The 11,124-nt window shown below is 38.9% G+C and overlaps 1 protein-coding gene across 1 annotated transcript in view; it reads left to right on the top strand.

Annotated features, from left to right (window-relative positions):
- Positions 1-11,124, top strand: part of FRYL (FRY-like) — a 157,322-nt gene that overhangs the window by 35,561 nt on the left and 110,637 nt on the right. The window contains exons 13-18 of the mRNA XM_012639897.1: positions 779-950; positions 1,389-1,521; positions 4,591-4,698; positions 8,105-8,342; positions 9,241-9,426; positions 9,690-9,776. Of these exons, the coding sequence (XP_012495351.1) occupies positions 779-950; positions 1,389-1,521; positions 4,591-4,698; positions 8,105-8,342; positions 9,241-9,426; positions 9,690-9,776 (924 nt within the window). The remainder of the gene's footprint in view (positions 1-778; positions 951-1,388; positions 1,522-4,590; positions 4,699-8,104; positions 8,343-9,240; positions 9,427-9,689; positions 9,777-11,124) is intronic.

Below are 11,124 nucleotides of genomic sequence, written 5' to 3'. Positions count from 1 at the left end.
TAACATTGAGTGCCCAGGTAAAGGAGGCTGACCCTGAAATGCAGGTAGAGATGACGCACCCGAGTGGCACAGGAGAGAAGGAACATTTGACAGTGCCCATGCTGCTGAAAAGCCAAATAGGCTCCTGCAAAAGGCCCACTGTTCCGAGTAACATGGTCACTGATGAGTGAGAGTTCCTTCTGGAAAATAGTGTAGGGAAGGTTTGTTCCATCAAGATAGTGAGTATAGTTAAGAGGACTGGGATAGATTCCATTATAAGGGGAATGTCGAAGATGCAAGAAAGTGGTGTAATATTCCCCCAAAATGCAAGAACAGACGGGATTCCAACAGCTAGGATGACCGTCAGCCCCTCACTAATACAAGAGCAAAAGAGAGGGGGCAGAGATGCACGTGGAAATAGATGGGCGTGATTTATAACGAGAGACGGAGGAAAGCCGATGGTTTTTTTCTCTCTGAGGAGTAGGAGACAAATCATCTGTCTAGAGAGCTAGACAAAGGAGGGGACTGTAGGAGGACCAGAGAGTTGAAGAAGGATAGAAGAGGGTTGAATAAGCCTTAGAGTAAGACAGCCGGCTGCCCTCAGAAGTGAGAGGGTGGCCTTTGGGAATTTGATGCTAACGCAAACAATGACTGGTTAAAAATGCTGGGCAGAAGGTTAGTTTTCCTTCTGTCTCTTTCCTCCCATCCCCCACTGTTACTTGATGACATATTTCTAACATGAACAGAAGATAATTTGTGACGCTCTGGTTTCTTCCTTTTGAAACTTTCTTCTCTGAAGAGAATGAACATCGGCCTCCGAGTCTTCCTGGTAATAGCAGACAGTCTGCAGCAGAAGGATGGGGAACCGCCCATGCCCACAACAGGCGTCATTCTTCCCTCGGGAAATACGCTCCGTGTAAAGAAAATCTTTCTCAATAAAACCTTGACAGATGAAGAAGCAAAAGTCATAGGTTAGTGTTGACTGAAATAAATAAGTTGCTTTGGAATACAGTTGAATATTCTTTTGTAAAACTCTATGATCAAATCTGAAATGCATAAATTTGCCTAATGTGGTTATTCCAGTCCGTACAACTGTGATAATACGTTTTTGATAATCGTTATAAATCTTGACGTTAAGAGTCTTCTGGTTAAAGGATACCGTTCACTGCGTTTTATCCTTTCTTCAAATCAATTTAAGTTTTCTGCGTAATTTTCACACGATTTCTCTAGTTCCTACAATGTGCTATAGCTGGTGATCAGGAAAGATGTATCACATTTGAAACTCCTTTTGTGACAACAATACGCTAATATCATTTAGAGATTGATAGGCTTTTATTACAGAAAGCAACTGTAAGTATTCTTTATCTACCTTCTGATATTTTATAACTATGAGGTTTTTTTCCTCCTAGGAATGTCAGTTTACTATCCTCAAGTAAGGAAAGCGTTAGACAGCATTCTCAGACATTTGGACAAAGAAGTCGGGAGACCGATGTGCATGACGAGTGTGCAGATGTCCAATAAGGAGCCCGAAGATATGATCACGTACGTAGCGAACTGTCTATCTTCTTTGCTATTTCGCTTTTCGTAAGAGAGTACAGGTGGTTGATTCCTGCTTACCTGTTGCCTTACCTTCTCTTCTAGAGCTCTCCCAAACTGCCATCTGCTGCATTTTTCAATGCAGTGATTCCTTGCAGGCGCTCAGCTTTATTTTTTGAAGCGCTGTCACACTAGTATAGATGGCAAAAGTCAGTCTGGATCCCAGTCTACTTTGTTAATGACAAGGCCCTACGCCTACCCCCTGAGTGGTCCATAAGTCCTAGGTACCGCAGACGTGTGTGGGCACGATTGGTTCATTCGATCAGACTAATGCTCTTATTCCCAGAGGCCTGATTTAAAAAAAAAAAAAAAATCCTGAAAATGTGAACTCTGATATTGTTGTCTCCTGGGAACCGGGCTACAGAGGAGAACAATGTCTGAGTTTCTTCAGAATCAGCATCTCACCCCACCATCCCCCCCGCCGAGCCTTGTCATCATTTGTCATCCCAGCATGTTTTGTCCTTATTGTCAGGGACTTCCTCCTCAGGAAGACGCATTTGGTGGTAATAACTTCTTTAGTTTGCTAGAAAGTATCTACATAGTCTCTATAAGGGAGGTGGGGTTTTTTTTTTGGATGTTAATACTTGCATCGTAGGTCTTAGAATACCAAATTGGATATTTGATCTCTATTTAATAGGCAATGATTATATACTGCCATATTCTAATATCTCCGAGAGTTTCTTTCATATGAAGTTTTCTGCCTGTGTTATTTCCTCTGGGAAATCTTCCCTTTTTTCAGCACTACCCTTTCCCTCATCTATGCCAATAGTTCGCTTCCACTCAGTGGCTCTCACCGCCTACACAGCATCTCTGAAGACGGCACCGTCAACATTCCCGGTCAGCTATGTCTTCCGTGACTCCACTGACATTTGCTTTGAACTTCCAGTGTGTTTAATTTACGATATTGAAGATGGAGAGGACCGTTTCAGTGATTGGGAGAGGCACAAGATGGCAATAGAGATGTTATTACTTGCAGGTCCTCGGGGTGGGTTCACTGCACACTCAGAGGCCACGCTCGCCAAGGTCAGGGAGTGCGTGGAAAGAGAAAGGGCTCCGTGGACCGATGCCTTTTATGGGTCCAGGCTGTTATCCAAACAGCGTAGTTTTAACTGATCAGTTTAAAGCACTCAGGCATGGCCGGGCGCGGGGGCTCACGCCTGTAATCCTAGCACTCTGGGAGGCTGAGGCGGGAGGAATTGCTTGAGCTCAGGAGTTCAAGATCAGCCTGAGCAAGAGTGAGACCCCGTCTCTACTAAAAATAGAAAAATTAGCTGGGTGCGGTAGTGCTTGCCTGTAGTCCCGGCTACCCGGGAGGCTGAGGCAGGAGAATCTCTTGAGCCCAGGAGTTGGAGGTTGCAATGAGCTATGATGGTGCCACTGCACTCTACCCAGGGTGACAGAGTGAGACTCTGTCTCAAAGAGAGAAAGAAAGAAGCAAGCAAGCAAGCAGGCATGAGTTCCAGGAGGCCGTGCTGTGACTGAGAGGTGGGCACTGAGACATGTCCCTGCAGGGTGTGTGGGTCAGCGGGGCCAGGCAAGTAGGCTGTAAGTAGCTGTTCCCTAGGGACGTGGTCACTGGGAGTAAGTTATATAAGGCAGATGTCTGGATCGATGACATTACAGAAGCTGGGGGTGGGGCGGGGGTAGAAGTGGAAACTGTATCAAGGGTGACCCAGCCCTGGTTCTGGTATGAGAAAGTTAAACTTACATTTAAAATGGCTGCGGAGGCAACGTGAAATTATAAGAATTCACTACACAGTGACGTTACTTTTTCTTTCTTTGCTGTACTTTCATCTTCGTTGGCGAATTCCCTCTTTTGATTATCCATTTTTGTAAAGCGTCATGTGGGTTCGTCACCGGGAGAGAAGGAGGCAACACCACTGCTCACGTCGCTGTCTGTGTGTGAACCGAGTAACAGATGTGCGGTGACCAATTGGTGACGGCCTGAAAAGAAATGATCGGTCACTGATCATGGTGTGCACGTGTTATTTACATAGTGCTTTGTGAACTAAAGAGCCAACAGCAAAGTTTGTCGATGCCTTTATTTATAGTTATTATGATACATGATACCTTAAATTTGAACCGTGTTGCTGGGGACTGGTGTGTGTTTAGTTAAATCGTGGTAACTGAAATTCATGCATGTTAGAGCATGCAGAGAGAGGGCTGACGATCTGAAATCTCCGAAAGGAGGTAGCAGGTGCATAGCCACTATAATGAATATTGGCCCAAAACACTTAGAACATCCGAATTCTTTTCTACATAAAGATTATTTTATTAGGCCAACTGGGCAACAGTTTGGATAAAATAAGTTTAAAAGGCCTCACCTTGAAATATAGACCAAAATAAAAACCAGCAGAAGAGATTAGACATTTAAAAGAAATAAATAAAACTACTGAATAACTAGAAAAAATATAGTTAAATTGTATAATAAGTCTCTGGAGGAACCAGGATTTTCAACAATTGGCTCATTTTATTACATAAAAGTTTTAAATATGTATATTTATGTACATGTATCACACACAGAACAAGAACAAATAATATGTATTGTTTATATATTGACCGACACGAGATGTCTGTTTCCAAGATCCTTATTGGTATAGGATATTAAATAAAAAAATTTTGGTTAATTTTATAGGCCCCAAATAATAACTAATATTTAGTTATTTAATAATATTATCTAACATTTACAGAAGCCTAAATATTAAATAATATTTAAATAATTTTATTAATATTTGAAATTGTGATTTGTTTAAATAATATCTGTTATTTAATAATAGTTGCAATGCTTGTTTTCTAATTTTTGTTTGCTAGCTGTGTTTTTTTACTGAATTATTTCTGTATTCTTTTATCCATTTACAGACTGATGATAATCTACTGCATTTGTATGCACTCTTTAAATTAAGTATGTTACACTTGGAGGGAGCTCCTACTTTCTGTAATTATTTTTCCAAGTTTTATTGTATTGTCCGGCATATGTAATATACTTCTTAAATCCTGTTGTGATGTATTTTTCAGGGGGGAAAGAAAGCCCAAAATTGATTTGTTTAGAACTTGTATTGCTGCTATTCCGAGGTTGATTCCTGATGGTATGAGCAGAACTGACCTCATTGAATTGTTAGCAAGGTAAATGAAATTACTCTTCGCTATGTTAATTTTTATTCTTTCTTATCCCTTTACATTTCTAATACACCTGTTACTATCATCACTAAACAGGAAATAATGAAGACATTTTTAATCCTTTATTTGATTACATTCTAAACTCCCATTTCGTCTTTCATTTTTTTGATAAACACATTCTCCCCACTCATTTTTTATCTTCTCAAGTTCTTCTTGAGATTCCACAGAGAGATTCCCCCACAAATCTTATATTTCAATTCCCTATTTTTCCACCTATTAATATTTCCTGGGATTTATGTAACACATTACCCCTTAACATATGGCATTGTCAGTGTATAATAATACCCAGTTAGGCAATCAGTTATTGTGTTTATTTCTACAGTCATTACTTTATATCTAGGGTGGTAACTAGGTCTCATTTGCACCTTTTTCCCCCTCTGGCAGAGCCTATAGCATGCACATTTCTCTCTTTCTCTCTTCTGTTAAGCATGCCATAGTTCTATAAAAGGAGTAAATAACATGACAATCAAACTTACATAATAGCTCCTAGTTTTAAGCTGAGGTGATGGCCTATTGCATTGTTTTGTTGATGCAGTTAGAGATTTCCCTCGACAAGAGGTCAGCATATTTCTTTTTGTAAAGGATCAGATATTAAATTTTTTTAGGGTTTGCAGGTCTTACAGTCTTTGTCACAAGTACTCATCTCTGAGGTTCATTAATGAGTACAGACACACAGTTTGATAGAAGAAATAAGGCCTAGTGTTTGATAGAGCAGTAGGGTGACTACAGTTTAACAATAATCAATTGTACGTTGCGAAATAGCTAGAAGAAAGTAATTTCATATGTTTCTAGCATAAAGAAAAGGCAAATATTTAAGGTGATGGATATCCCCATTACACTGATTTGATCTTTACCATTTATGTGAAGGTATTAAATTATCCTATGTGCCCCCAAAACACGTACATCCATATGTATCAATAAAACAGACAGATGCTCATCTCCGCCGTTGGGTACAAAAACAGCCAGAGACGATGGGCGAAGAGTGTGCACGACCGCACTCCCGTCGGCAGCTGGCCCGGGGAGCCGCAGCTGGCCGGCCCTGGTCCTAGGTGGCAAACCAAGTCCAACAGCTATAACAGAGCAGCGATGCTTGACTACATTGAAAGATACCGTTGCCGAGTATTTATCACTAAGGCGTAAGTTAATTCGCAATGAACAAACTAGCAGTAGACTGCTCTCCAGCAACCCTCTCTGCCCCCTTCTCGAAAACACCTCGCCTCTCCCACACCTGGGCACTGCCTTACCCTCAACTGCTGCGGGCTGCCATCGGAGACAGGATGGTATTCGTCTCCTGCCAGGATCATGAGAAAAAGGGGTTACTTTGCACCGTAAGATAAATGCATTCCCTTCCCACACTGTCTCTTCATTTCTGCCGCGGATTAGATTACAGAGTTACGAAGTTCATGTCAGCCTGAGAAATTAGAAACCGTAAGGATTTATCACGTTATCTGGGAGGGCAGTAAACAATTGCTGTTCAATTCTGCCCTTCCACCTCCCACCTCCGCCTGACTCACAGACGTGCATCTTGGTGGACGGTGAGCCACAGAGAGATCACCCATGTTCCCCCGCAAAACGAAACTGCACCTTTGAGGGGCAGGTGGGCCTAGTGAAGGGGCGAACACCGGGACAGTGAGTGCAGTTTGCTTGCTGTTCACTTTGCTGCTTCCCCTGCGATACTCGTTTACTAATTCATTGACTTCAGTGGAAAGAAAGAGCCTAGGGTTTGTTGTATTTTTGTCCTCCACTCCTATCATTTGGAGTTGTGCTGTCTAAATCTAACTTTAAAATCAAGCAGCAAATAAAACAAAGGTGCATTGTAAATTTGTAGACCCGTATGCTGTCCCTAAGGAAAGCTAATTAATTCCGCTGCCTTTAATTAGCCAGGCTGCATTATTGTTCTCCTCTACACAGTGAGAAGTTAGCTCATGTATTAATATATATATACACACAGGTATAAGATATTTACATATTTGTAGATTTCAGGGATGTTGAAATAACCTTTAAGTCAGCATTATGGAGGGTTGTCACTCTCCTCTTCAACAGTCTCTCCCCTGGTGCCACAGAATTCAGAGACAGAATACCGGGCTGGAGTTGCTTAATCTGACCCTGTTTGGTTCTGACGTGCAGAAATAACTACCCTGGCTTCGTTACTTCCTCCTAAATCTGCCCAGCTGTGATATGTCTTCCTGCTAGTCTCATTGTCAGATGAAAGTTGGGTTAGTGAAGACCAGAACTGAATTCAGCAGGGTGAAGACTGATAGCTTCTTTCTCCTAACCATGCACCTTTCCTCCTCTTGTCCTTGTGCATAACTCCATCTTTCCAGCTTCCCAAGCATGTAATTGTGGTGTATTTTTCATATTACCTACTTATTTTATTCATTCAGACTATTTCTAACTCTGATGCATTCGTCTTTAGAGGCAATTATTAAAGTAATCCTCTTCAGCCCCAAATCATAAACACTGACTCATATACCATTATTTTATATATACATTATATGTATACACACACACACACATATATACATAGGTGGCTTTACTGCTACAGCCATTTTGTACCTTGTTTATCATTGTTTTTCTTGTTTATCATTCTGTTTTTTGTGTTTCGGTAAAATTCTATAATTATGTTGAAAGCCCCCTATTGGTTTGATGTCTTTGAAAGGTAACTTTATATAGCCTCTTTCCTAATTTATTTACACTTAAACTCTCTTTAGAGCCTTACGTGTCGAGTCAACACATTGTTTGTTTTTTCATTTTTTGTCCTAGGCATACACTATTTATGATGTTATTCTTAAATTTACTCTCATTCTCGCCTTCAAGAATTATTTCTATTAATTTGACCCCATCTTAATTTGTTGTATTTCCTTCTTCATAATCAGCCATCTCATATTTAACTGTAATCTCAGCAGTAAATAAAGAACGACTGAGTCATGTGCTTTCAGCAATAGTAAAGGACTAAATAAACGTGAGATGCTGCTAAGATATTATATGATTAGATGTAATTTTGGATTGATTATAGGATAACAACATATTTTAGGATTAAAGAACTTTTAAATGGAATTCTGATATGGCATCTGTATTCTTTGCTAAAATATAGCATTTGAGTTAAACTTATTCTGAATTATAGTAAAAATATCAACTAATATTAGTAGATTTATGTGTGAATTTAAACAAATAAGTATAGACAAGCATAAGGTTGAATATAGCACAAAAAGTGAACATTGGTTCCTATCTTTGTGCTTCTTACAAAACAATTAAGAGGATATATTTTTTAAGTTCCTAGTTTTAAGGTTTAGGTGATGAAAAACTCTTTGAGAGGTTTTGAGGTTTGCTAATGGCGTTTTGTTCTCGGTAGGCTCACAATTCATATGGATGAAGAACTGCGTGCTCTGGCTTTCAATACTCTGCAGGCACTAATGCTTGATTTTCCAGATTGGCGGGAGGATGTTCTTTCAGGATTTGTTTATTTTATTGTTCGTGAAGTGACTGATGTCCATCCCACGCTTCTTGATAATGCCATAAAGATGTTGGTACAATTAATAAATCAGTGGAAACAAGCAGCCCAAATGCATAACAAAAACCAGGACTCACAGGTACCAGATTCTTTTGTATTGTCCCTTTCTGTGTGGTCAGTGGTAAATGAACAATAATGATGTTAATATAGATCTGTTTTCTCCCATACTAAAAGTTTTCTTCTGTTCAATTTCAATGTGTTTATAATCCCTTGAACTGAGCTTTTCTATAGTTCATACATTAAATTTGTAGTGTCTGTGTGCCTAAACTTTCTAACATCCTTCCCTTGGTAACAACTAGTTCTTAGTGAGCATAGAAAGTAGAGATAAGTCTATCTCACATTCAGGTTGTTTCCAATATATTTAAAACTGATACAATAATGGAAAATTTTGGTAGTCTTCCATTTGGGTTTCTTGGTTATTTCTCCATGGCAACAGTCCCTGTTTCACCTGTTCAGTATTTGTGCTCCTTAACCATAAAAGGTGTTCAAATTGTTGATTTATGATAATGTGTAAGTCGTAGAACCTTGGAATTTTAGAGCTGAACCATCTCGGCCAACCTAGCTTCTCAACCTTTAACGAGCATGGAAATCAGCAGGGCCCAGTGAAAGAGTGTCTAACAAGCTCCCAGGCAGTGGCAGGCTGCTGGTCCACACTTTGCGTATGAAAGATACAATCCAATCCCCTCATTTCCTGCAAAGAAATATTAGAAAAACACTGTCAGTTCCAAGGTTATAAAGTAGTCAGAGAATGATAGAAGTTAGGTACAGCATTCATATTTATACTGCCAATGACATGCTTTTTCCACCATGCCCACTATTATATTTTTAGAAATGAAATAGTATTTAAATTGCTTGAGCTGAGGCAGACCTGTAGCCATGATTTCTGTGATTTGCTTTACTCTTTATTAATTGTTTTTCTGGAATATCTATACATATGTATTTTTTATTTTATTTTCAACTTTTATTTATTTTTCAAGCATGGTGTAGCTAATGGAGCTTCTCATCCCCCTCCTCTGGAAAGGGGCCTGTATTCCAGTGTGTTCCACGTAGTCGAAGGCTTTGCACTTGTCATTCTTTGTAGCAGTCGACCTGCCACTAGGAGATTAGCCGTCAGTGTCCTTAGAGAAATACGGGCTTTATTTGCACTTTTGGAAATACCTAAGGTAAGATTTAGGTGTTTCTTTAAGTTATCTAATGAAAGTACTTAAGAACTATCCCTTTGTCCGCCTTTATGCTATTTCTGTACCTCCCATGTAGGTATAAGTTACTTTATAACAAAGTATCTTTGACCGGGCCTAAACTACCCACCATCCTCGATTCCGTTTGTAACAAATAGTGCTAAAGTGCATTTTCAGTGTTTTCCTAGGTTTGGATACTTTTCTTAAACATTGCTAATGTTTTTAGACATATGGTATCTTTTTTATAGGGTGATGATGAATTAGCCATCGATGTGATGGACAGGCTGAGCCCATCCATTCTTGAGAGCTTCATACATCTTACTGGGGCTGATCAGGTAACAGCAATGATTTCATGCTATCGGTCTTGTTTTGGGAGTTAAGACAGACACATATATATACGTACATATATATAAATGAACTTCCTTACCTAATGTAATGTGTTAGTCAGTATTTTTAAAAGCTATGAAGTGCTTTCAAAGTAAAAAATATTTAAAAAGTGGCACTCATTTATGCTGTGATCAGTAACTCGAAGTTTTCTTTTAATGCTAATTAGGACTACTCTTTTACTATTTATTATGGCATGTAATATTCTTGTCAGAGATACTGGTTAAAATGCTATGAAAAAATTGTTGAAATTCAAAGCATAAACTTACATTCTGCTTCTTCAATGAATGGTTTTTGTTTGAATCGTGAGTCACATGAGTTTAAGTGCAGTGGATTAAGTATATAGTATTCTATGCCAAAGTTATATGTAATTGACTCATTAATATGGAGAGAAGTGCTTTGTCAACAAACACATCACTAAGAAAGCTTATGCAAACCCTCTTATTTGGGTTGGGATTAGAGAAAGGTCATTTATCAAGATTCCGGTGTTGATGTAAGACTACCTGGCAAACATTACTACTAAAAATTTTTTTCCTTCTATTTTGGAATACATGGACAAGAGGTTTATGTGCTTCCTGTGTAACACCTGACTCTTATAACTGACAAGTTGTATACAACCAAGGGAGATAATAAAATGTTATAAGCCTAAACGATTATTTAAAAATCTGTGCAATTCTCCCGCCTATGGTACCAAACTTTTTTAATTTAATTTTTATTTTTTAATCAACATATCATAATTGTGCATATTTATGGGATATAATTTGATGTTTCCATACATATCTATGTTGTGTGATGATTCAATCAGGGTAGTTAGTGTATCCGTCACCTCATGCATTTATTATTTCTTTGTAGTAAGAACCTTTAAAAGCCTCTTTTCTAGGTATTTTATTTAAAAAAAAATCTGTACAGCTTAAAGAATTTTGTTTTAGATTATTAACCATGAGTTATGCCAAGAAAGAGAGTAATGGATGACTTACTTCTAGTGCCTAAAGCAGTGCTTAATGAACATAATTTGCTCTGTAGGTAAATCTCTCTCTCTTCAGTATAAGAGCTCGAGTACTTATTGAACAAATATTTAAGAATGTCCTCTGGAGAGGACGCCCTGTCCAGTCTGTTCCCTCCATGCACGGATAGGGCAGGTCAGCGTGGAAGTTAATGGTTCACTTTTAGTTCTCCAGCAGCTTCCGTATACCATGAAAGTGGAATGTTCATATAAGCATTACCTACAATTGTTTTGTTTTTAGTATTTTTACTTTTTTGGTTTATAGATCCTTTTGAGAATAACGAAAGTTATGGAAT

Source organism: Propithecus coquereli, unplaced genomic scaffold, assembly GCF_000956105.1.
Source record: "Propithecus coquereli isolate 6110/MARCELLA unplaced genomic scaffold, Pcoq_1.0 Scaffold143, whole genome shotgun sequence".
In the NCBI taxonomy this organism is placed as follows: domain Eukaryota; kingdom Metazoa; phylum Chordata; class Mammalia; order Primates; family Indriidae; genus Propithecus; species Propithecus coquereli.
Note: the sequence above shows the minus strand (reverse complement) of the source record. Positions and strands in the feature narration are given on the sequence as shown.